At 54.2% G+C, this 24,355-nt stretch overlaps 7 protein-coding genes across 7 annotated transcripts; 4 read left to right on the forward strand and 3 right to left on the reverse strand.

Annotated features, from left to right (window-relative positions):
• Nucleotides 1-484: 484 nt before the first annotated feature.
• F5Z01DRAFT_623051 (nucleoporin subcomplex protein binding to Pom34-domain-containing protein) lies at nucleotides 485-6,014 on the forward strand (the record flags this gene model as incomplete). The annotated part of the gene is made up of 2 exons (XM_046261300.1): nucleotides 485-4,612; nucleotides 4,662-6,014. The coding sequence occupies 2 exons, from the start codon at nucleotides 485-487 to the stop codon at nucleotides 6,012-6,014; spliced, it is 5,481 nt and encodes a 1,826-aa protein (XP_046117782.1).
• A 397-nt stretch (nucleotides 6,015-6,411) lies between these two features.
• F5Z01DRAFT_674740 (mitochondrial import inner membrane translocase subunit tim-9) lies at nucleotides 6,412-6,701 on the reverse strand (the record flags this gene model as incomplete). The annotated part of the gene is made up of 2 exons (XM_046265077.1): nucleotides 6,412-6,609; nucleotides 6,669-6,701. 2 exons carry the CDS (start codon nucleotides 6,699-6,701, stop codon nucleotides 6,412-6,414), a joined length of 231 nt encoding a protein of 76 aa, XP_046117783.1.
• Nucleotides 6,702-8,929: 2,228 nt separating this feature from the next.
• F5Z01DRAFT_674741 (putative Rho GTPase activator) lies at nucleotides 8,930-11,672 on the forward strand (the record flags this gene model as incomplete). Its single annotated transcript, XM_046265078.1, has 3 exons — nucleotides 8,930-9,080; nucleotides 9,261-9,416; nucleotides 9,466-11,672. 3 exons carry the CDS (start codon nucleotides 8,930-8,932, stop codon nucleotides 11,670-11,672), a joined length of 2,514 nt encoding a protein of 837 aa, XP_046117784.1.
• A 186-nt stretch (nucleotides 11,673-11,858) lies between these two features.
• Nucleotides 11,859-14,031, reverse strand: F5Z01DRAFT_132380 (glycosyltransferase family 22 protein). The gene is made up of 3 exons (XM_046257581.1): nucleotides 13,736-14,031; nucleotides 13,449-13,676; nucleotides 11,859-13,382 (listed from the first exon to the last, which is right to left on the reverse strand). The coding sequence occupies exons 1-3, from the start codon at nucleotides 13,907-13,909 to the stop codon at nucleotides 12,045-12,047; spliced, it is 1,740 nt and encodes a 579-aa protein (XP_046117785.1). The 5' UTR covers nucleotides 13,910-14,031; the 3' UTR covers nucleotides 11,859-12,044.
• A 380-nt stretch (nucleotides 14,032-14,411) lies between these two features.
• Nucleotides 14,412-16,115, forward strand: F5Z01DRAFT_132477 (ornithine aminotransferase). Its single transcript, XM_046257582.1, has 3 exons — nucleotides 14,412-14,546; nucleotides 14,639-15,197; nucleotides 15,251-16,115. The coding sequence occupies exons 2-3, from the start codon at nucleotides 14,697-14,699 to the stop codon at nucleotides 16,088-16,090; spliced, it is 1,341 nt and encodes a 446-aa protein (XP_046117786.1). The 5' UTR covers nucleotides 14,412-14,546; nucleotides 14,639-14,696; the 3' UTR covers nucleotides 16,091-16,115.
• Nucleotides 16,116-18,621: 2,506 nt separating this feature from the next.
• F5Z01DRAFT_132647 (Serine/threonine-protein kinase) lies at nucleotides 18,622-21,847 on the forward strand. The gene is made up of 3 exons (XM_046257584.1): nucleotides 18,622-19,028; nucleotides 19,079-21,566; nucleotides 21,620-21,847. Exons 1-3 carry the CDS (start codon nucleotides 18,900-18,902, stop codon nucleotides 21,784-21,786), a joined length of 2,784 nt encoding a protein of 927 aa, XP_046117787.1. The 5' UTR covers nucleotides 18,622-18,899; the 3' UTR covers nucleotides 21,787-21,847.
• Nucleotides 21,742-24,237, reverse strand: F5Z01DRAFT_688128 (zeta toxin-domain-containing protein; the record flags this gene model as incomplete). Its single annotated transcript, XM_046266035.1, has 2 exons — nucleotides 21,742-23,163; nucleotides 23,257-24,237. The coding sequence occupies 2 exons, from the start codon at nucleotides 24,235-24,237 to the stop codon at nucleotides 22,156-22,158; spliced, it is 1,989 nt and encodes a 662-aa protein (XP_046117788.1). The 3' UTR covers nucleotides 21,742-22,155.
• Between the last annotated feature and the right edge of the window lie 118 nt (nucleotides 24,238-24,355).

The raw sequence follows: 24,355 nt of genomic DNA on the forward strand, positions 1-24,355 counted from the left end.
TAAAAAAGAAGGATCAAGAATGTGCTGTGTCCCCAAGGCGCAGATCTGAAAGACAAGATCGATCGACAAGGTGATACCTGAAGGCTGCGGGAAGCGTAGAATTTTAGTATTGTCCTCAAAGACTCGCCTTTGCCTCAAGACCGCACGGCTTTGAAAGCTCCAGCTCCGATTCCGGTAAGCGTCTTTGTTTCCCTGCCTGCAGCAGGTACGTACCTCAGGCTGATCCACTTATCCGGCTGCACTTCGGGTTCCTGGAGCTCGTCGCAAAAAAAGTGCAGGCGCGGTCCAGCAACAGTGCATCATCTGGTAGGAGCTACCGGCGTTTGTTGATCGCGGTAAGAGGCGCGACACAGCAAAACGACGTACCAGAACACCACCGAACACCAACAATCCCCAGCATCTCAGCGATTTGTCGGACTCTTCAGCATCAACAATTTGAGGCATGAGTTGCTGATTCTTGCCGCGACATTGACCGAACTCGGCGATGGCACCTGGGTCGGATATCCACTACTTTCCAGCTCTGGAGGAATGTCTCTTTGGCTACTCTGTGCTCCTTTCCTGGCAACATGTCGCAACAGCGCTCCTCGATTCTACATTTCAACGGCAGAAGAGCCCGGCTGTGGTCGCGTTCCTGAAGGATAGCTACGTGCAAGGGCTCTTAAAGGATCCGGGCAATGTCTTCGACAAGCCTTCTACCGCGACTCAGAAATCGTTCGAAACGAAAACTGCACCGATCAACGTCACTACAGCCTCGAACGAACGCATAGATGTCAAGACGGTCAAGGAAGACGCAGAATGGCTCAGCAAAAACGCAGGTTTGAACCTGGTGGATTCTCTCCGTATCGTCGTGGTGGAGTTTCAAGCGCGCAGTGCGCAGCATCTCAAGACGCCTTTGTCCGCCCAAGATGCTGCGAACCTCCAGGACGCGGCTGGGCTGGTCAATGGCCAGGGGGGCACTTTCTTGGCGGAAATTGGCATCACCACGGCCGCCGACGCGGATGAAATATGGCATGACTTCGAACTACCCGACTCAAAGCGAAGACGCCTGTTCGAAACATACCTCTCTGAGCGTCGATACTTCACCGCCGTTGCTGATTACATGCATTCCATAACGCTGTATCGAAGGCTTCCGATACTCCTTCCGGTGGTAGACGACTCCGCGACACTCTATGAAGCGCCCGAATGCACCAAGAGCGACATGGGAGAACGTTTGTCTGCGTACACACAGTCTCTGGGTTCTCGTCTCGACTTGCTCTGCTCAGGCTTGCGTGGAATCACTGATACGAAGCAGCTCATGGCAGAGCAGACGGAAATCCGGTTTCTTGAGACACTATTGACAGAAGTTGTCCATACGGTGTCGGTTGTGATGCAGCTCGCAGATGCCCTGGGCCCTGACTGCCCTCCCCCAAACATTATCAGCTCTTGGTTCTCGATTATGAAGACTTACGAATTTCTCTCTGGCTTGGCTCCTTATGGCTACTTTACCGAGCTCAGTGACTTGGCAAAGGTCTCAGCTATCGCAGCCTCGGTAGCACTTCTCAAGCCCGTCCGAAGTATGGACTATGTGCAGGAAGAGTTGCTGGCTCCGTCTGGCGAGAGCGTTAACAAATCATTCGTCTTTGTTCCCGAAGTCTTGATGGAGGTGCATAGCACCATTATTGGTGCTTTTGAAGCGGATGTTTCCTCTGTGTCACCCCTGGCCTACGTGTGGCACTCCTTCTTGAGTATCATGAAGAACTCCCGCGAACTACGGATTGGACAACGATACGACAAGTCACATCCTGCTCGTATCGAAGGCAGGCCGATGACTAGACCAGGCGCAGCAGCGCGACGTAACTCAGCCAACAGCATTCTCTCCATAGAGTCTTCGAGATTTGACTCCTTCGAAGGGGATGTCGACGTGGCGGTTATTGACGATCTAGAAGCAAAGCTGGTGGGAGAGTCTTTGATTTTTGACCTCATCACAGCCATGAGCAATCTGGCTTCGTCGATTGGATCGGGGCCCATGACAGACTTGGCCAGCTCTCGCATCAGGGCTCAACTCGCTGAGGTACTGCAGGTGACCGAAGGGCTGCGTCCTCCATACCTGCCTGCGAGCGTCAGCGCAATGCTCGATCTACTGTGCACCGACCGCGGTTACTGGGACATTGACTCACGAGATCATCTCCCACTCAACGCCGACTTCACCGCTTCCATGCTTCGAAGTGAATGGTTTCAGGAGGCGTATCTGAAGCCTGCCCTCAGACGCTTCCCTACCGAATTCGTCCCCTTCGTCCATTTCTGCCGAGTACTTTGCACCTCTCTCAATGGACGAGATGAGGACGCTGACATTATACTTGACCTTCTCCGAGAAACCCCAACTTTCACCTTCGCTTTCGATGAGGAGCTCTTGAGGCGAGGCTTGCTCCAGCCCATCGGACACGCGGGTAACGGATTTCAGCTCTTGCAAGACCTTCCGTTTGCTGATCAGACACTGTCATGGCAAAGGCAACGGAGAGGCGCCTTCGAGTTCGTCGTACCGGCAGGCACAAATTGCGAGCTGGTCGATGATCTTGACATATGCCCGACGGAACGCAGCTGTGTCGCCTACTTTGGCTATTCCACACTCTCCTTCCTTGGTCAACGACTGGAAATGGATCTGTTGGGCCAACCCAATTTCCTTGGTGCCATGTCCCCCGACATGACGGCGGCAACCATATCGTTACTTGCTACAGTCTTCCGCATCTCCCATGTTCGGACAGCAGACGCAAGCGGACCGGGCGCGCTTGTGTCTGTTGATAACGATATCATTCAAGAAGCCAGCAGGTATCTCACTGGCGGCAAAGATGTCGTTGCGGTGGTGATGGACATTATGGATTCCCTATTACAAGATGATGCTGCTCTTGGTGATGATGCTGCGCTCGGCATTCTCAACGCCTCCATTCATTTGCTGCATTCGCTTTTGCCATTGCAGCCAAGCAGAGTATGGTCGTACATCGCAAGGTGTGATCTGCTAGGCTCAGATTCGAGGAATGGGAAGCTTGCCAAGATTATAGGAGATCTGGACCTGGTAGCTGGCAAATATGAGCTACTCAATTCATGTTTGCGCTTCTTCTCAGACCTTCTCGACACAGCTGCAACGTCCGCTGTGCAGCGAGGTATGGGCGACCATGCTTTGGGCAGGCAAAGGCCACAAAGCAATCCCTGGGCAGGGCTCTCTGATAAGCTGATATCTGTGGTGAGCTATTCCATAGCGCAGATCTCCATTGACGTTTTCGAAAACACGTCAACCTGGAGGCTTGAGAATGGCTCGAAACGAGTGGCCCTGCTCGGCCAGGTCACGCCGATTCTACAGAAGCTGGTGAACTACCGCTACGGCATGGGCAACCCCCTGAAGCCGAGCAATCTGACGTCTGCCTTTGATGAGGCGGGCTCGTACGTTGTCGACTGCTTCTTGCAGCCATCGACGGGGACTCTACGTTACCGACCGATCCTTACATCGTGCGTTGCGGCAAGCACCTCATCGCATGATACCTTTTACACCACGTCAAACCGCCAATTGCGAGATCAAGTGCACTCTATACTGGGCTTTTGCACAGTCCTGCTGCGGTCGGCAACATTGCTCGGCAGACCATCCTACGTTTTCCAGGATTATCTTTTCAAATGCTGCACCCTCATCTCGCGTTGCTGCGCAGCATCTACGAACTTTCTTGAGCCTAGCCTTCGGCTTCTTGAAGCTCTCATAGTCGTCGCTGGGTCAGACACTGGGGAGCCACCGTCGTTGCTAGGATACCTCGGACCTCCCATCTCCAAGTCATTCCTGCAAGTCTTGGCTACCATTGACAAACCCTTCGAGCTCACAACGAGCGTCAAGGCTACGTGGGATTTCTTTGTCGCCATTCTTCGCAATCGCCAGCAATGGATGTCGAATTGCTTACTGACGGGTCGTACTCCCAGAGAAGCAATGAAGACCGATCCGAAACATCGTGGGATTGCCAAAGATTCCATATTTGCTCTCGCGCTGAACAAACTGTCCCACCTCAAAGAGCTTGACCCCTTGCAAGCTGTGGTCATTCTGGATTTTGTCTCCTCAGCTCAGAATTACTGGCCATGGACTGTCTTCACTCTAAACAAAGACACAGACTTTGATTATCTCAAGGGCCTGCAGTCATACGTGAGTGAGCTTCAGTCGTCCAACATTCGAAGCAGGAACAGCGTTGCCATGGCCGCAATTGAAGCCCGCATTGCCTCCTTTATTGCAGAAATTTTCGCTATGCAATTGTACCACTCGCGACACTTGGCCGTGTCCGAGGCAGGCGCATTAGCTCAGCAGCTCATCAACAAGTCCATGGATTACTATCTACGAGACGGCGTCGAGGTGGCTGGCTACAACAGATCGCTTCACATCAACTTCGCCAAGAACTTCTCCAACAAGTACAGCGGCTGTTCATTGGAAGACTTTAGACGGACCAGCTTCCAGCCCTCTGAACTTGGGGCAGCCTTCTACTACGACATAGACCGCGCCAACAGCATGCTCGCGTTCGATCCTGGATGGCTGGGGCGGAAGCACAATGGGTTCAAGGCGGAGATGGAGCTCGCCAATTCGAATCTATCGTTGGTCGATGCTCAAATAGTGAGTGGAAGCCCATGCATAGCCAGCGCATACTGACATGATTACCCAGGAACTGTTTCATGCTTGGGAATCTCTCCTATTGGAATTAAGCATCTGCCTTCCAAAGAACGATGTTCTGGCGAAACAACTGCAGCAGGTGGCAGTGCAATGCTTGAAGGCGGACCGAGACGCTGAAGGGGCGCCCGCTGTCTTCGTACGAGTGATGGACGCGCGCGTCAACTTGGCGCTCGTCCTCGTGCAGCGTCTGGAGAAGATGCCACTGTCGGTGGATGACCATCGCGAGTTCCTCGCGGCTGTGACACTAGCTATCAATGCTTGTGACACGTCTTTTGCTCCGGAGACTGCCCTTTATTATCGGAAGCTGCTGCAGACGCTGTACGTCTCCATGCGCGCGTACCAAGTACGGCTGGACAATACAAGCGACAGTAAGGAGAAGTCGAACGCCAAGCACTCTATCGAGGTGACGCAGATGGTCCTTAATATACTGGACCGGGTTGTGGCTCAAGGCTTCCGCAATCTCGTGAGCCTGCTCCATGACGATACACAAAGCGTCACACAGGGCGACTTTGGACTCATCACGGCCTTGCTTCAAGCCTGTCTTGCGATGCCTGGAATGGAGCAGTCACAAACGCAGATTCTGAATATCATGGCGTCGCATAACTGCTTTTATGCGGCTTCGTCACTGTTTTCCTGGGCCGACAAGCTGACCGACCAGGGTGACCCGGTCTACGGCGAGCTCAGCATGCTGTTCTTGCTGGAGCTTTCAGCACTGCCCGGAGTGGCTGAACAGCTGGCTTGCGATGGCATCCTCAACATCTTGTTGACAGCCAACCTGACCAAGTTCATGATAAAAGGGAGACTGTCACCGTACGCCGAGACGCCCATGGCTCAACGTTGCTATGGCATTTGGGTCAAGGGCTTGTTGCCGCTGATGCTCAATCTTCTCACAGCTCTTGGCGGCACTGTCGCGCCCGAGGTGGCTTATCTTCTGAACCAGTTCCCAGAGCTGCTGGAGCTTAGCGTCACAAGGTTTGAAGCTCCGGGAGCCAGTCGCACACAACTACGATCGTCTGCGCAGCATCTGACACTGATGGGCACTTCAGAGGTGCACTCGCTGGCCCTGATCACTCGGATTCTGAATGCCTTGCGTATCAATCTAGGCCGCGAGATTCCCAAGGTGAACTGGAACGCGCCGTCGGTACTCGAGAGTACCGAGATGTGGCTGGCGTCGGAAAGGATGTTCAAAGATGGCCTGCTACCCCTAGGGCCGCGCGAGATCGAGTGGCGATCGATGAAGAGGACAAGCAAGGATGAGCGGGGTGACAATGTTCTGGAGCAGAAGGTTTACTCGCAACTGGAAGCAGTACGCGACGTGCTGAGCGAGAGCCTGGAGACCGAGTAAGCAGGTGCCAAAATTCAGACTACATGTGCATTTTGGCCGGCGTTGGATCAGACCTGTTGGGCGGTCGGGTAAATAAGATAGATGCAATTGCGGCGTACCATTGGCTGAAGACCTGAGTATCTTGGATTGAGTTGGCATTGTGAGCTTGATTCGTGAGAGCGCAAGCCAGGGGCAAAAGGCATGTGGAACGGCCCTTGCAATATAGGTCGGTTTGCGATTTTCTCTCAAACTCTTTCTATACATCGACAGTGGTAGTACAATAGTAACTGGCATGCTTTTCCGTGCCAAGTTGTCCTTTAGATCATCCAGCTCGACCATGGCATTCCATATTCAAAACCCAGTCATATTTATACATGCGCAGCCACCTCATCAAAGCAGACAGACTGTCGTGAACAATCTATCGGCTGGCCTGGTTGGCCTGTTGCTGGGCCAGGTTCTGGTTGTGCTCCTGGAAACGGTCGCTCACGCGCTGCTGGGTCGCCATCCACTTGAGGACGCAACGGTTGATGCAGCCGGTCTCGCGGGTGGACAGGGCCTTGGAGGTGAAGTCGTCGACGCAGGACACGAAGCAGTGGTCAACAAGACCGCCGAAAGCCTGCATTGGACGTTAGTACGGATTGCTCGTCGGGGGGGAGCAAGACGGGGAAAACGGACGGTCATGAACTCCTGGACTTGGCGCTTCTGCATGCGCTGCTCCAGCTGGCGCTGCTCGGCTTGTGATAACCTTTGAAAGAACTGTCAGTGATGGCGCAATGATTGGGAACAGGGCAAGTCGTACATATCCATGATGGCGGGTTGTGTGGTTTGTCTTGATGGAGTTGGAAGATGATGTCGTCAATGCTGATGGTGTAAATTTTGGCTGCAGCGGCTCGAGACGCGCTGGCGGGAGGTTGCGGCAGCGACAGCGATAAGCCCCCAGGTACTCTGGCGATAAGATAAGGCACCGGGCCAAGCAGCGACGATAAGCCCGGCGCGGGTTATCGTTGATGCTACGGAGCACTGGCAAATGACGTCGAATCAAAGCTGCCGTTTTCTTCGTGACATCTGGGTTTGCGATCTACTAACATGATGTGTATGCTTGGGATGTTGGACCGTGCCTTTTGCATGGGACATTGAGTTTCTATCCTTTCACGTATCAATCAGTGTTCCGTCGGCGCTTTGGGTAGCTGAGTAACATGGTGGCAGATCGTCTCACTGACTCAAGTGTGAAGGGGCCGTGTAGGTACTGATAATTATTAGTCCTAACTGCGGAGTACAGGCTACATGTAACTGCCGGCACCAACTGGAGTGTTGCAATTTCGTGGACAGTCCACTCTCTGTATCCGTATTGCTAGGGCAATTGTCCATCATTGCTGCGCATGCACAGACTTCAAGTTGTCGATGAATGCGAGGCCCTGGCCTTGACACGTCACACGCGCAATGCGTGCTAATAGTAGATTTTTGAAAGCTACCAGCAGAATGACCTCACCGTGCTTCCAAAACAAGATGCGTGCTGACTTGCGACTCGAAATGAGGCGCAGGCAGGCAAACAGGCGGCAAAGCCCAAGTGACTTTTGGCAGCCGGACGCCAAGCCACCTTAGCTGCCCTGCTCTGGCGCTAGGCAGTCGTCCCGTCCTTGTACGTGCAAGTACTCGATGGATACGTGCGCTGAGAGCTCTGGTAAAGAGGTACCTCTTATGAGAGGAGGGTCAGGTATTGACTGACGATGCAGATATCGTTGCGGGAAACTGCGTTAAGCAGGCGCATCGAGGGGAAATGAACATCACGCGCGCGCAGCGCTCTAGTTGGTCGATCAACCAGGTATCTTCCGTTGAGAGTTTGCAATGTGTCTTCTTGGCACGTATTGAACCAGGCGCAAACTTCACGCCAGTCAATTATAATACGGCCAGCTCAGCTCAGTAAGTTCTTGCTATCCTGGCAAATGGTATACGCAAAGGCAGAAACAGATGAGCTGTTAACATCAAGTTAGAGGATTAATCCCCCAATATCTGCCTCCCTGCCTGCCTATGTGTGTGATTGCGTCGCAGCCTGACTGGATTTTCCATCACACCTCGCCCGCTGCTACTTTCTCTGCCTTGTTTCAGAAATATACTTACCAGTATCCTTAGTCTGCCAGCGTCTACCAAGGACGCCAGCCAAGTGCGCCTGTCGACCAGCAGGGTGTCGAGGGTAGCGATCTGTAGCAGTATGATGGCAGAAGATCAGGTACTTGGACGAGTGAATGCTGTACGGTCTTACTTGTTATCTTCATCAAGCACTGAAAGACCAACAATGAGTAAAGCAAGTATACAGGTAAGGTAGTAATTATTAGTAGGTACGGAGTAGTAATAAAGTACTTATATTTAGCGTCCGCCAAGGCCTCCAGAAGGGAGTCTGGCCAGCCGCCAATCACCGATCGCGTCGTCTCACCCAGCGCAACCCTCCATGCTCATCAAACGCACCGCTGCTGCTCCAGTCCTCTTGCACCGAGCCTGGACTAGACTGGACCTCGACCTTTGACGACCTAATTACTCCGTACTTACTTGGTTACAGCCAGGATAATTTCCTTCCTCCTCGAGCCGCCGTTCACTGCGACCACCCTTCGATCGTTTGCTTTGGCTAGTACCAAAGCACTCATACACAAGTCGGAACCCGTCCGCTTCCTCGGAATTGCGCTGCGACCTTGTCTGCCATCATCGTCGGTCGCATCGCGCGAGTCGAGCAAGCGCAGTCATCCTGCTCCCCCCATTCGATCTGCGCCCGCCGCGCACGTCCCGACCCCTCTCGAATCTCCATTGGGCGCTGGGGTCGAGGGCAGTCCGAACCAAAGACAAGCTGTTCTCACCTTTGCAAGACTATTGTCTTTTCGAACGCGGGCTCTCGTCGTTGCGCACCCTCTCTTGACTTCCGACCGTGACCACCGTCGTCATTCGCCATGGCGTCCGCGACGCCCTCGGCGCACCCAGCCAGTCCACCGCCGCAACATGGAGGCGCACCCGTCAATCCCTCCTCGTCCCCCGCGAAGCGTGACCTTAAGTCTTGGTGGAAGAACTTTACTTTACCGCGCAGGAATCAGGAGCAGACTGGTATGTGCATGGCCCATTCCACCAGCGATGACAGGCGACCCGCTTGTGGCCCAGATCAACAGACTGTCTCAAGCCGCCCCGGTCGGAAAACAGCTTGAAATCCCACGAATACTCGAATCCACATTCGCCAGTTATTCGTCAAGCTGCATGTCACTCAAAACGATCGCTAACAATCATCAGAAATGCAGAAAGCCCCAGGGATCTTCGGCATCCCACTACGACAGAGCATCCAGTACGCGAACGTCGCCATCTCGCTCGAGGAGAATGGCCAGAGCTACATCTACGGCTACGTGCCCATCGTCGTCGCGAAATGTGGTGTGTTCCTAAAGGAGAAGGGTGCGTTTCCCATGATCAATTCGGTTCTCATTTGGCTAATCGATATTAGCAACTGGCGTCGAAGGAATTTTCCGTTTGAGCGGCTCAGAAAAGCGCATCAAAGAACTCAAGACCATCTTTGACTCACCCGATCGTTATGGCAAGGGGCTCTCGTGGGACGGATACACCGTTCACGACGCAGCCAACGTCTTCCGCCGCTACCTGAACGATCTCCCAGAGCCTGTTGTTCCACTCGATCTCTATGAGAAGTTTCGCGAGCCCCTGCGTGGAGCTACAAAGCAAGCCGTCGGCGATGCTGAGGGACCTCAGTACATTGACAACTTCGACGAGAACGCTGCCATCGAGAAGTATCAGAAGCTGATCACGGAACTGCCTCCGCTCAATATGCAACTGCTCCTTTACATCCTCGATTTGCTCGCCGTGTTCGCAGCCAAATCTGAGGAGAATCGGATGACATCCCAGAACCTAGCAGCTATCTTTCAGCCAGGCATGCTTTCCCACCCCGATCATGCCATGGCCCCCGAGGAATACCGTCTCAACCAATGCGTCATTATATTCCTCATCGAAAACCAAGACCACTTCCTCATTGGCATGCACGGTACCGCAGCGGACGAGACCACGCGTCGGCAAATTGAATCTGGGGCCGGCGTCCCACCTGTGACACCCACAGGGACCTCCGGTGGTGTCACGCGATCTGCTTCAAACGCGAGTGCTGGCGCTGCTAGTGTTCGTCGCGAGGGTCAAATTCGGCGCAACCGCTCAGTGAACTCGCGCCACTCGAGGAAGGAGGAAAGCACTGGCCCTAATAGCCCGGCGCTCAGCATGACGCCGACTGGTGGCTTGGGCAGAAGCAACACTGTTCCATCCAAAAAGTCACCAGCCATTCCCGGAGGCAAATTCAGACGGCCAGACAACAGCGCCGGGCCTCACTCGCCTTCCGCCCTGGAACCGCTAACCCAGTCGCAACCATTGGACACACCCCGGATGTCCGAGCAGTCGAGTCTCGCGGTTCCAATGGGTGCAGCCGTGAACCCTTCGCAAGATCCTGACCGCAGTCAAGAGCGTCTGTTGAGCGTACCCCAAGATCAAGGTGTACTTCAAAAGGAGCGCAATTTACCCGGCCTCTTCAACAGGTCGCCAACCGATGACAGTAAAAGGCAACCCAACAAGCTTAAGAAGAAGAGGATACCTGGCACCATGAGCCAGAGCGCCCAGAGCTCGAACACCTCGCTACCTCAGAGTGGACCACCCTTCTCGCCCAGTGCAGAGCAAAGTAACCCACTAGAACAGACGACAACCTCTGAGCCGAAGTCTTCCCAGCCCCAGCCACTTGCCGCTCATCCAGTCAACGAGGCGTCGAGCGACATCCCTGCGATGCCCTCTACCCAAGGCGAGAGCCCCCGCACCGACAACGTTTTGAGGTCCCAGAAGTCGCCTTCCACTTCCTTGCATTCCTCTTATAATGACACATCCGATCGAGAAAAGGGGACAGGGTTGCTCAATGGCAGATCTAGTGAGGATAAAAAAGGCACCCGTCCCAGGAAATCGACCGACAGCAGACCTACCAAGCACGCCGATACCAGCCAGACGTCTCTACAAAGCTTCGGGGGAAGACCGAGGAAAAGCTTCACTGGAGAGTCTTCAGAGGCGGCCGCGGCCAGCGCTGATGCTCAGGACTCTGGCAGGGATGAGCCTAAAGGACCTCTGGGCTGGATCCGCCATAAATACCGCGAGGCCAAAGAGACAGCCGAGCAACGACGCAACAAATCGCCCCCGCCGTCCGACAATGGAGCAGCTAGTTTTCTGTCAAGGGGCAAGAGTGTTGACATCAAGCGGGATCCGCCGAGTGAGAGGCGAGTACCCTCTGGGTCCGAGAGGAAAGACGCAACTGGTATGGAGAAGGCAAAGGAGGCCATCGCAGAAGAGCCGCAGCCGGCATTTGCGCAACCCGCCGTCGAGCTTGAGGGGTCACACCCCTCCGCAGATCGCGAGGCGGATGCTCCGGCTGAGTCCACGCCAGTTACGACGATCAAGGAGGAGCCTACGACGGTACCGGCAGAATCGCCTGTCGCACCAACGGAGCCCACGCCACATGCGCCCACCATCGACACTATTGTTGAGCAGCCTGTGGACGACCAGAAGCCGGACGTCGAAGTCGCTCACACGGAGCCAGCTCCCAACCCTGAGGCCCATGTCGACTCTCCGACCCCAGGTGTCGCTGCTGACACGGCGGCGACCGAGGCTTCCAAGTCATGATCATGATGAAGCAATGAAAGTACAAGGCAAAAGGTGGCGTTATCGTTGTCGTTGATGGGCAGGCACGTTTGAACAATTCTCTGAGGGTCTGATATCATGGAGTAGCGGATGTCTCACTATTTAATGCGGGATGACTTTTCGCCGAGATCTTCCTGGATGACCAAGGCGACCCAAAATTTTGACATGTTGAATAAAGGGGCTCAATGTGTACACGTCCTCTTTTTTTCTTGTAATGTACCCCGTCTGAGCGTTATTCTATTTTACTTCGCAGAGAGGGAGGGGGCGGCTGTTAATGTATTCGAGCCCGGTATTTGGGCGGCGCCACTATAAATATAGAACCCCAGGTGTTTCCTTTTCCATTTTGCAATACAATCACAAATCTGCGTGACGTTCCACTGGCGTTGTTTCCCAAATGACCATCCTACCAGCTCTCCGCCAGTCTTCATTGAAGAATCCATTGAATGCGGACCACACTGGTTTCACGGTGACACCGAGGTTCCTGCCAGTGGGTGTTGAATCGAAGAACTCGTGCAACCAGGGTTCTATGCCTTCGAATCCAGCAATGTACCTTGGTAAGGGAGATCGCCCCTCTCCAGCGAAAAGTTCTGTAGACAAGAACTTGATAGGATCATCGTAGAAGCGATCTGCTTCGTCCCGGTACAAATCCCTCTCCGGCGTGTCTGGCGCTGTGTGAAGCGGGGGCTCGCACGTGAGCGCATAGGCGTTCATGGAGTCGTGCGCGAGGTGAGACCGCCATGGTGTGGAGTGGCATGGCATGAGAAAGAGTACATGCAGATCATCCTTCTGCGCTGCAGGGGACTCCTGGTAGGATTTCCGAAGGTGAGAGACTATCTCGAGGGGTGCGCGTTGGTGGACGAGGGAGAGGTAACCCGCCAGCAGGACGTTGATGCCCACAGCGAGGTATAGCCACATTTTGTTCTTGAGCCGAGGTGGTTGAGACGTTGTGGGCGGCGGGATGGTGAAGAAGCGGGCTGCGAGAGGTGCCGCGAGGATGTTGAGCATGGGAAGCAAAGGGTAGATGAACCTGACCTCCTTATGCGAGATGAGGGAGAGCGCGGTGATGGTAACCCCAACAGCCAATGTCATCGTCCTTAGAATGTTGTACCGCTCCTCTGTCGACGCCGATGGCTTGTATAGCGTCATGAGCACAAAGGGGAGAGATGTCGTGCTCAGAAGGGGGATGCCCTGCAGTATGTAGTAGTGCCAGGGGTTTCGGCCGTAGAAGACAGCCAGCGACTTTGAGATATTAAAGTACAGCCAATTGTACGGCGGAAACGTCCAGAACCCGAAATACAAACGATCCGAGATGAGGGAGACACCAAGAACGACGGTGCCGCACAAGACAGCCTCTCTGAGTAGGACGACGACCTTGGCCAGGGTCAGCGGACTCGGCCCCTTTAAGCATAGTCTGGTGACAGAAACGAAGATGATTGTCGCCCAAATGAGCACGTTTGTAGGTCTCAGGAGGACCGCAAAAGCAGCGCAGATGATCGACAGGCGAAGCGCGCGGGGCCTTTGGTCGATGCTGTTGGCCATCTTAGGGTTCTCCTTGATTGTCCTTGCCACGCCTAGCAGGTCTTGCCAGGGGAAGTAGTACAAAGCCGTGATGGTGAGGGTGGTCTCAAGTGAGTTGGAAAAGGTGCGGATGGAACAATACCATTGCCATGCGCTGAAGAGCTGGAGGAAGAGCTATGTGTACAGCGTCAACAGTGGTCCCGCGCAGTGTGACCCTCACTCTCCAAGGCAAGTACTTACGGCAAAGGAGGAATCATTGCTGTCGGGATAGATTTTCATGGCGAGCTTCCAGGTGAAGAAGTCTCCCAGGGCCGCGATGATGGCCTGCACGAACCGCGGTGCGCCAACAATGACCGCCGTCTTCGCGGTCGAGCCGATAGGCAAATATCTGGTCCCATAGTCTGCTACCAGGTAGGCTGCCGAGAGGATGACTGGATGCAGAGACGACCTCAGCTGGTGACGCCATTCCTGGTTTCGTTCAGCATTGCGATCGAGGCGATGAAAAGGGGTCTTTGTTGTTTTCTTACCCACGTCAGCCAGGCGCCGCTACGTGCCCCAAAAGCGAGCCCCCAGGCAGGCTCCAAGGCTTGAAAGTATTCATCTGGCTGGAAGAAGGTTGTCACCCAAAAGGCATTGATGAGTCTTATGATGATGATTGCCCGCAGGAAGACAAAACTTTTCTTGATCGAAGTGACAGACATGTTGCTAGAGTGAGGACGACTCCCATCGATGTGCGAGTGGACCCCTGAACACGTCGTTCTTCACATGATGTGACGCTGGCCTCGATGCGTTCGTTGGAAGCCTGAGGGTCGTTTAGCGGGGCACCATATCATTGGCGGCGATGAATGGAGCCTGGGCGCAGGGTGCGATTGACAACGACATAGGGAAAGCCCCACCTTGTCAGTGGTGGTGGTGGCAGGGAAGCTTGCGCTTGTCAGCTCACGTGTTAGGCGGCTCAGGGAGAGAATGGTCCTCTGGACCTAACTGGAAGCGCCAACACTGTACGTAATTACGCTGCACTGATTGGTTTAAGCCGGGCCGGTTTCTCTCGGCTAGGTGCTATCTGGCGCATCCAGCATCTCGACCGACATCACAGCAAGGCAGGCTCGCTCGTGACAAGAAGGAGCACTTGCACTTAGGGGTATAGCGTCGACCACTTTTTCAAAGAGGAGGGATCACGCTTGAATCACGACGGGTATAATAACTGAGGGGAATTCCTCATCATGGGATATCGTCTGACCTTTGTCTTCTGCTTCGCTCGCACAACATCTCACGGTAGAATTGACCAGTTATCAATTGTCCACAGGAAGCGACGTCATTTGTCACTTACACGACCAGGTAAGCTCCAAGCCTTCGACCCAGGGAACTATCTTTGCGAATATCCTGCTTGGCAAGATGTCCGTGTGATTACGGTACTGACATCTGTTCAGATCATAACAATTCAAATCCTAAACCAAGACTACCCCCTTAACATCAATCGCCAACATTATGGCACCCCACGCAGACGAGAACGGTGCCCCGCGGACGGGCAGCGCTTCAACCCCTCGCTTCCACGCTTCTTCCACGCAGTCGGCCATCAAGGCTGAGGAAGAGTTCGCAGCACACAACTACCATCCTCTTCCTGTGGTCTTTGCTCGCGCCCAAGGTGTCCACGTCTGGGACCCCGAAGGCAAGCAATATCTCGACTTCCTCTCTGCTTACAGCGCCGTGAACCAAGGCCACTGCCATCCCGAACTCATCAAGGCCCTGACCGACCAGGCTAGCCGCTTGACGCTGAGCTCAAGAGCCTTCTACAACGATGTCTTCCCCCGGTGGGCAGAGAAGGTGAAGGACGTCTTTGGCTATGACATGGTGCTGCCCATGAACACGGGCGCAGAGGCCGTCGAGACTGCCATCAAGATTGCAAGAAAGTGGGCATACAAGGTCAAGGGTGTCGAGGCTGGCAAAGCCTTGGTCTTCTCCGCGACTGACAACTTCCATGGACGCACGGTAAGCTCGCTGTCGAATACCTAGCAGGTGGTACGCAAATGCTGACTAGACAGATGGTCGCGATCACACTTTCGACCGATTCTGACTCCAAGGACAACTACGGCCCATATGTTCCCAACATCGGCGCAACGTGCCCCTCGACCGGAAAGGCTATTCGCTACAACCACATCGAGGATCTAGAAGCGGCATTCGAGGCACACGGAAAGAACACTGCTGCATTCATTTGTGAACCCATCCAGGGCGAGGCTGGCGTCGTGGTTCCGGACGAGGGCTACCTGGCCAAGGTCCAGGAGCTGTGCAAGAAGCACAATGTGCTGTTCATCTGCGACGAGATCCAGACGGGTATCGGCCGCACAGGTCGCATGCTCTGCTCTGAATGGGCTGGCATCAAGCCCGACATGGTCACTTTGGGCAAGGCCATCTCCGGTGGCATGTACCCAGTCAGCTGCGTGCTCAGCAGAAAGGAGGTCATGCTGGTTGTCGAGCCTGGCACGCACGGATCGACCTATGGCGGCAACCCGCTGGGCTGTGCCGTGTCGATCCGCGCTCTGGAGTTGATGGAGGAGGAGGATCTGACTGCCAAGGCCGAGAAGCTGGGCAACATCTTCCGCGACGGCATCAAGGCTCTCAACTCGCCCATCATCAAGGTGATCCGCGGCAAGGGTCTTCTGAATGCCGTCGTCATTGATGAGTCGGCTGCGTCAGGCAGGACGGCTTGGGACCTATGTCTCTTGTTGAAGAGCAAGGGATTGCTTGCCAAGCCCACCCACGGCGATATCATCCGCTTTGCGCCGCCTTTGGTCATCACCGAGGCTGAGTTGAAGAAGGGTCTGAACATCATTGCTGAGGCCATCAAGGAGCTGCCTAGCGTGGAGAAGGCCAGTGGGCACTAGATTGTCCGACGCGAGTCTCGAAAAAAAAAAGACATTCAGCATTACTGTAGTCACGGCGTTGTAGGGATTTTAGTATGAAAATGGACGACTCGGGTGGGATAACAAGACAATGCATGAATGAAATGATACCATGGAGTTTGCGTCTGCTGAATTCTAAGGACATGGGCAAGACACAGAAAGCCAGCATGATTCATCTCCCACGATTGCATGTCAGCACGTAGCAGTGATGATCTCCACAGGACGCTATTGATGCCCCAAGGGTCCGGGTGTCCATCCACATATGTAGCATCATGTACGCAGTCCATTATTGCGGGACTTCAGTGGCCCTCGGCGACATTGACACTTCAATAAATTACAGCGAGATTGAATAAGTGTACATCCTGGATGAGCCCCCACCTTGTGCCAATGATGACGGCAATTGGTGTGTCTCGTTGTGCTACGATGGTCCAGATGTATCGAAGCGCAGCATGTCGTGACACCCAACGAGTAGGCTGGGTGTGCGCATGTGTCTGCAAGCTCGAAGCTCAGCGGTAAGGTGGCTTGGCCTAGAATGTGACAGGAACTAGGGATGCTTCCAAAAAAGTATAACCATCAAAACGTTCATATCGTGGACATGGAGCCTGTGGTAAATGTAATAAGGCAAGCGAGACATGTAACGAGGCCGGTTCTAGGTAGAGCCTATCAGGGTAGCGGTCCACTTCTGCACATCGGGCCAAGAGAGCATACGTAGGTAGATACCAGTTTGACTGCCTATCAGGCAGGGCTGAGGCGATAGGGGATGGGGAGCGGACCTGCACATCAGCGGATTCGTCACAATGAGGGTGTATTGATGCACCGCTGCCTACGGACGGATTGCCCAGGAACAGAATAGTCAGGCATGAACAATGCTGCTGAACAATTGCTCTGCACCCAAGACACCCAACTTGGCGCGCAGTGCTCCGTAGAAACCTCGTAGTGGTTTCATGAGTACCCGTACTTGGTAACGAAGTGGTCGAAGCGTGGATGAAAGCGGCGTCAAGTCAGACAAGGGCTGGAGCCTGGAAGCACACTCAGTTGCACATGTAGCCATGTCACATGTGCAAGTGGAAAGTGAACAACATCACGAAAGCTTCCCTGAATCTAGATCTCCGCTCCGAGAATGCGCAAGATGTGCCCGTGATCTCGCGATCAATTGATGGGTTGCGAAATACAAAAGGAAGGGTTAATAATATGAGGTGACTGGCCACGCCGCTATCGTGACTCGAACGTGCCTTATCGGTTGTCGGGGACGACGCCATCATGAGATGGCCTGGCGATAAACGTCAAGACTGGAGCCGGCGGGGCCCGGCATCCTGGTCGGTGATTCACATCTGGATCAAAAAAGTATCTTTGATAGGCACGTTCCAGAACAGTCGCCGCATCGACATTGTGCAATGTGATGGGGTTTAGCAAAAGGTACCATTTCGGCACAAGTTGGAGACATCCCAGAAAAGCTTAGCGCCATGAGTGAACGCCTCGATTGGTCAAGGTACCTCGAGCCCCTGTGGGATCCGGGCCTGCAGTGACTGCATGCGCTGTCGTGCCAGTGGTCACTAGAGCGGTGGGGACTGGCAGCGCATCGCATCACGAGCTCAATGAGACGGGGGCGCATCCATCTGATACTGCCTTGGGTGCCTCAGCTGCCTCCATGTCGAGTGCGGGCCTGTCTTATCGTCGTTGCCTTTTCCATGGCTCTTTGTCTACTTTGTCCTGTCATCATCCTGGAATTTTCTCCCTGAGCTCGAGACTTCGTCTTTGTTTGTTCGTTCACTCGTGCATTCACACGCATGGGGAGGCTCGTTTCGCGTTGAGACTCCTCCAACGCCCGACTCCACTCCCCCAATCACCTTGCTCCGCTTTCGCGATACTCACGACGACTCGACTCGAAGAGACGCGCCTACTTACTTAGCCACGAGCATCAATCCCTACGACACTTTGAACTGACGAAGTATCCTCTATCCATCAGGGTGCACTCTCGGCATCTTTGTATTCGAAGCTATAATACCCTGACTTCAGGACCCCATCCCCGGAGTAAGTACCGAGCGATCCCCTTGAGTCCTACACCACATCTTGACGTCGTTTCCACTTGTGCCACCGCCTTAAACGGTTAAAGCCCATCTGGGTCTCGGTCTGGTCAGCGCAACAGCACCATCTATCCCCTGCGATCATAAAGGTTATTCATTCTGGACTTTGGCTGGCTTGGTCTGGAAGAACCAAATCGAACAGTGTTTTTTGGGGAGGGACGATAGATAAGCTCCGAGCTTCTCTAGTCGAAAGTCACTTCGCCCAGGCCTAGACACCCTCCATCCCCAGACTGACTGACACCATACCCTTGCTCATCTGCATGTACACACCGGGGCGCATGGTTCGAGTCATCGATACTTCTCCTCGACCTTCCACCGACTGTCTGGGGCATCGCACGAGATCACCAACGCCTTTTGTCATCCGTCTGACAACGGTCTAGCTGACAGACGTTCCCTAGCCTCCATTACATCCGTCGCTGCGCATCACTCCGAGCGCTGCCGTTCTCGCAGACGACAACGGGCCGTTCGACGTTCCACCGGCCTCTGCCATCTCATCTATCAGCAAGCCCACTAGCCCTTTCACCGCACTGCGCATCTGCGCCCGATCCGACCCTCGTCACTTTGCTCGACCGAATCCCTCTACGCCTTCCGACAGCGTATACATGACGGTCTCGCCGTTCGCTCCCCGTCAGACGATCTAGCCTTCGGGCTGAGGTGGAATTCGCATCGTCCCTTAACAGCCAACAATCACACACCTCGACCACATCATGGCGAGCTCCCGGGATGCCGGTCCCCAGGGCATCCGGAGACCAAGGCGGACAACAGTTGGGCAGTTCGTCATCGAGAAGGAGATTGGCAAAGGAAGCTTCGCTCAAGTATACCAGGGTCTACATAGGGTGTGTGCAGCTGCTCTAGCAACTTTCTATTTCTGTGCTGACGATACCAGGACACCAAACAAATTGTAGCCATCAAATCGGTCGAGCTAGAGCGCTTGAACAAGAAGCTCAAGGAGAACCTCTACAGCGAGATCCAAATACTCAAGACCCTGCGACATCCACATATCGTTGCCCTACATGACTGCGTGGAGTCATCGACACATATCAACCTCATCATGGAGTATTGCGAGCTCGGGGATCTCTCCCTATTCATCAAGAAGCGGGAGAAGTTGATTACGCACCCGGCTACCCACGACATGGCCCGGAAATACCCCAGTGCTCCCAACTCTGGTCTTCACGAAGTTGTCATCCGCCACTTTCTTAAGCAGTTGGCAAGTGCGCTTGAGTTCTTACGGCTGAAGAACTACGTTCATCGTGATGTGAAGCCTCAGAATCTCTTGCTTCTACCCGCGAAATCAGCACGACAGCATAGCAACACGCCAGTCATGGAGGGAAGCCACAACTCGTTAATACCTTGCGCGGGGTTAGAGTCTCTACCAATGCTGAAGCTAGCCGACTTTGGCTTTGCCCGAGTTCTGCCATCGACATCGTTAGCAGACACTCTCTGCGGTTCCCCGCTGTACATGGCGCCAGAGATCCTTCGTTATGAGAGATACGATGCCAAGGCTGATCTATGGTCCGTGGGAACCGTGCTGTATGAAATGATTACAGGACGGCCCCCTTTTAAGGCAAGGAACCACGTGGAACTTCTGAGGAAGATAGAGGCTGCTGAGGACGTCATCAAGTTTCCCCGCGAAGTCACGGTCACTGCTGACCTGAAGGCCCTTGTACGAGCACTGTTGAAGAGGAATCCCGTCGAGCGCCTGAGCTTTGAGAATTTCTTCCAGCACCCCGTCGTCACTACCGACATCCCAGGGTTGGTGGAAGATGATGCCCCAAAAGCAGCACCTCCACCCAAGGCAGAGTATGAACAGCCAGCCGGGAATTTGTCGCGAGCAAGCTCACGCCGACACACTGAAAGAGATGCACCCCGCGAAATCGCCTCGAACGAACGAATCCCTCTGTCTTCGAGCCCTAGTCAGGTACGGCCCAACACAGGCAAGGGGGCAGAAGAACGGCCTCCACGCTCGTCTCCTCGTGAGGATGGAGAAGGTCTGGGCATTCGAAGGCCTGTTCCACAACACTCCGCCACAATGCCTGTACAACCGCGCCCAGCCGAAACAACCTCGCGTCGCAATACTGTGAATCCGGACGTGCGACCCTACAGTGGTCGTAAAGTCCCAACTGGCCGCACGCCGGAGGAGGAAAAGGCTGCTCAAGATGTTATGTTTGAGCGAGACTATGTGGTCGTTGAGCGGAGACATGTTGAGGTGAACGCCCTGGCAGATGAACTGGCGGCGAACGAGAAGATGAGTCCCCGAGCTGGCCAGATGGCGAGACGCTCGACCCAACAAGGTACCCCGACTTCGACCACGGGCGCCATCCCGACGCCATCGCGCACCGAACTGGTTGCCCGGGGTCACGCAAGTCACGATCGGCGATCATCTTACGAGAAGGCATTGTCCTCAAGCCCCGGCTCGGCGTCAAGTGCCATATCAAAGGCCATACAAGACGCGAGCCTGCGGCTGTTCGGGTTCAAGGTACCTCATATCTTGGGACAAAAGGGGCAATCCCCGCCTATGTATCAGGCTTTCCCTGCCTATCCCATTCCAGCAACAACTGGGGCTATCGGCGACGTCAGGACGTCACATGCCGCTGACGAAGATGCGATGGCAGCGCACACCATCGAGGAGCTAGCGACGCGAAGCGACTGTGTATATGGGTTCGCCGAAGTAAAGTACAAGCAGTTGGTTCCTATGGCTCCTTCGGCGGAGCGCGGCCTAGGCGGAGCCGACGTTGACCAGCTGAACCCAGTCGAGGATGGGCTAACTGTTGAGGCTGTCGTGTCACTTTCCGAAGAGGCTCTCGTTCTCTATGTCAAGTCACTGACTCTGCTTGCCCGAGCCATGGACATTGCTAGCATGTGGTGGTCAAAGAGGAGTCGTGGCGAGACATCGAGTGGACTTAGCAGTGCTGTCGCACAGACAATTGTGCAGCGCATCAACGCTGTTGTGCAATGGGTCCGGCAACGGTTCAACGAGGTGCTTGAGAAGTCGGAAGTCGTTCGCCTCAGATTGACCGAGTCACAGCGGGGATTGCCTGAAGACCATCCCAGTCATCCATCCAACCAAGGACACGAGTCCACCACATCGGCCGCGGGTAGTACAGGAGTCAAAGACGTCTACCTCACCCCCGGAATCAGTGCGGAAAAGCTGATGTATGACCGCGCTCTTGAAATGAGCCGAGCGGCCGCCATCGACGAAGTAACCAACGAGAATTTGGGGGGCTGCGAGCTGTCGTATGTGACCGCGATTCGCATGCTGGAGGCCGTGGTGGACAGTGACGAGGACAGCTCGAAGAAGATCATGGCTGGCAAAGAACCCGCGAAAGATGTTGCGCCCGACATTGACAGTGATGAGGAGCAACATATTCGCAAGAGTAAGTCCATCTTCGCACGTGCTTTCATGATGCTCCATGCTAATTACGTGCAGTGGTCAAAATGATCTCGGGAAGGCTTGCTAAGGTTCGCCAGAAGCAACAAATGATAGCGGATGCGAACAAGCCCCAGAGAACGCACTCGCCAACGACACGAGGGGCGAGCGGAGATGTGACGCCACGTAGTGTGCCTCATCTTGAGGCATCACCGAGACCGATTTGAGCCCCGTCGTCCTCTCACGAGTGAGAATGACGGGTGCTCCTGATACCATTGTTATTGTTTCTTAATTGTTAATTTGGCAATTTTGCCACACATGGAGCCGGTGTTAGGAACAAGCAAGAGTGTCACATGGCTTGATTTGCGGCGTTTGGGATATGTATTGTTGATGATAGTCTTGGATGAAAGTGGCACTCTGCCCGCATATATGGCAATGGCACTTTGTGGATATACAGCACACGGGACAGAGGACGAAACGAGCACAGCTTGTTGAGCAGGACCTGGCCAGGCATGACGGCACGCATCGATGATAGTGGCATGGATTGGCGTTTAGATGCGCATTGTTTGATGGCCAAATCTCTAGCCCAGTTTGATTTATTGATGATTTCTAGAGTTCTCAGTTGCGCCAGGGGCTCCCAAGCCCACGATGTTGTCTTCCCCTTGCAACTCCAGTGGATACAGAACTGGATAATCGCTCTCCAGACTCTGCTCATTGTCGGTGTTGAGCAGCGGTAGCAACAGATGCTTCAGTTCGGCAAGATGGCCTTCTGCAGCTGGCATTCTCTCTAGTCCGTCCAGCCCAGCTCGTGCAACCGCAGCCTCCGCTGGAGTCAGTGGCCTCTGTCTTTCACGCTCAAGCGCGTCCTTCACTCCTCCCTTGATCTTGCCATTCTCGTCTCTTTCAGAGACGAAGGCGACCAAGTGGCCTCTCCTTACCAGGATCGTTCGGTCCACCAGTTTCTCTTCATCCAGCCAGGCAGTGGCCTCCAGAAAGCCTCTGTAAGAATCATCATGTATCTTTGCGGGCGTCAAGCGCAACGGCAACCCCCGTGATGCTGCCTCCGGCAGTTTTTCATAGAACCTCACCAGGATCCCCAATCGGCTCAACGCGTACGGTGTCGCGAGAACCACCACACTGATCGTGTACCCTTGTCTGTGAAAGATCCGTACAAGACTCGTGAAATCTGAGGGATGTCGACATGCCGACTCAATCACGACATCTTGACGCCTCAGGCTCACTTCACTAGCCGCCATTTCCAGCCATAGCCTGGCGTCGCTGCCGGTTGCTGCGGAGGCTATCTTTGGATCTAGCGCGGCATATTCGGGATGATATTTCTTGTATACGTCCGCTATGAGATGCACCGGATTCCTGCCTTGGGCGTGAAGCGCAGAGAGGAGTGTGGGTACGAGACGTGTCTTGCCTGCACCGGTCTGTCCTAGTGTCAAGAGGGCAAGTGGTCGCGTAGGGTATGGTGAGGGCGGATGAGGGAGGATGTCGGCGGGGAGTATCTGGGTGGTGAAGATTTCTTGGGCAACAGAGGCATCGAGACGGTATGAGGCAAGATCAGGAGGTGACATTGTATGGCGCCCCTCCAAGCGAGACTGTCTGAGGAAATCGCAAGGAGCTGCACTTGCTTGATTGATCTCTGTGCTTCCAAGATGAAAGCCATGGCGTAGACCCTACTTACCCTATACCGATGCGACGACTTCCTCCCCTGTTTTCTCTTTTTCATGCTCAAGATCATCCGTCTGCTCATCCCAGACTCCACAGTGCTGTGGCCTGGGTAAAGCAAAAGACGCTGTCCAGCATTCTTGCAAACCTCCATTGACGACATCAAGTTTGATGCGGTTGCGTACTCTGTGCCATTTGCGCGCTATTTCATCCGCATATTTTTCATCTCCATTTGCCTGCTGCTTCGTGAATCTGAAGCGGCTGTCAGCAGGATTCCTGTAGTTCTGCTGCCAAAAGCAGCATTCGTCTCCTTCGCCGTGCCTCCTGCAGACGCTGCAAGCTTCGCTTCTCACGCCGCCCATCTCAAGTGAGCATCGCATTTGACGAACATCACACTGCAGACACTTTACCCTGAGAGAGCCCGTCAGCCTGTCTGGGAAAAGCGCCGGCCTTTTCATTCGGTCTCGGACGGGGAAGCCCTCGACGTATCTGAAACTCTCCGTTTCGACCTTCCCCTTGTGTGTCTGGAACATCTTCTCAAGATACGCTGTCAGATTATCCATCCGTGCTCTGAAGTCTGCGTCGCTCTCGTACTTTGCCTTGCGTAGCAGACCCCTTTCGCGCGCCCAGGCCTGTAATTGGTCTCTTGTCTCGGTGAGCTCACCCATGCCAGCTCTGTCCTCTACATTTCTTCTCTGCCTCTTGTCTTGGAGAGCAGCATTGCTTGCTTCTTGGGCTTCGCGCTGCTTGTCAAATTTGATCGTCCACTGCGCCTGGGCCTCTTCCTTCCTTAGAAGGTGCTTCATCTCGGCTTGCACCCTTTCACTTCGCTGCTCTGCGCGGCGAGCTGTAGCTGCGTCGGAATTTGACGTATTCTTGACGAGTTGGTCATCCCGCAGTGTTAAGATCTTGCTCAGTAATGGTGGTAGCGGCTCTTTTAGCTTCCTGGGCGGGAGGAGTCCTATGGGCAACTGACGGTCTGGGGTGGCTTTTGAATAGGGCATCATTCCTTTAAGAAATCATGTATGGAAGTATAATGAAAGCCTTTGGATTTGAAATGGCAGCTCGGAAGCTCTAGCTTTATAACCAAGTAATGGCTGATGTGCACAGCTTTGTCAGTGT

The sequence above is a fragment of the Emericellopsis atlantica genome (genome assembly GCF_019669845.1).
Source record: "Emericellopsis atlantica unplaced genomic scaffold F5Z01scaffold_15, whole genome shotgun sequence".
Lineage (NCBI taxonomy): Eukaryota > Fungi > Ascomycota > Sordariomycetes > Hypocreales > Bionectriaceae > Emericellopsis > Emericellopsis atlantica.

Excerpts from the sequence above, each read along its gene's own strand:
- F5Z01DRAFT_132380 (XM_046257581.1), bottom strand. The coding sequence starts at position 13,909 with ATGTCTGTCACTTCGATCAAGAAAAGTTTTGTCTTCCTGCGGGCAATC. Across the intron at positions 13,677-13,735 it reads GCGGCGCCTGGCTGACGTGG|GAATGGCGTCACCAGCTGAG; the intron begins GTAAGAAAACAA and ends GAACGAAACCAG. Across the intron at positions 13,383-13,448 it reads GCAATGATTCCTCCTTTGCC|CTCTTCCTCCAGCTCTTCAG; the intron begins GTAAGTACTTGC and ends CTGTACACATAG.
- F5Z01DRAFT_132477 (XM_046257582.1), top strand. The coding sequence starts at position 14,697 with ATGGCACCCCACGCAGACGAGAACGGTGCCCCGCGGACGGGCAGCGCT. Across the intron at positions 15,198-15,250 it reads ACAACTTCCATGGACGCACG|ATGGTCGCGATCACACTTTC; the intron begins GTAAGCTCGCTG and ends CTGACTAGACAG.
- F5Z01DRAFT_132647 (XM_046257584.1), top strand. The coding sequence starts at position 18,900 with ATGGCGAGCTCCCGGGATGCCGGTCCCCAGGGCATCCGGAGACCAAGG. Across the intron at positions 19,029-19,078 it reads TATACCAGGGTCTACATAGG|GACACCAAACAAATTGTAGC; the intron begins GTGTGTGCAGCT and ends TGACGATACCAG. Across the intron at positions 21,567-21,619 it reads GGAGCAACATATTCGCAAGA|TGGTCAAAATGATCTCGGGA; the intron begins GTAAGTCCATCT and ends AATTACGTGCAG.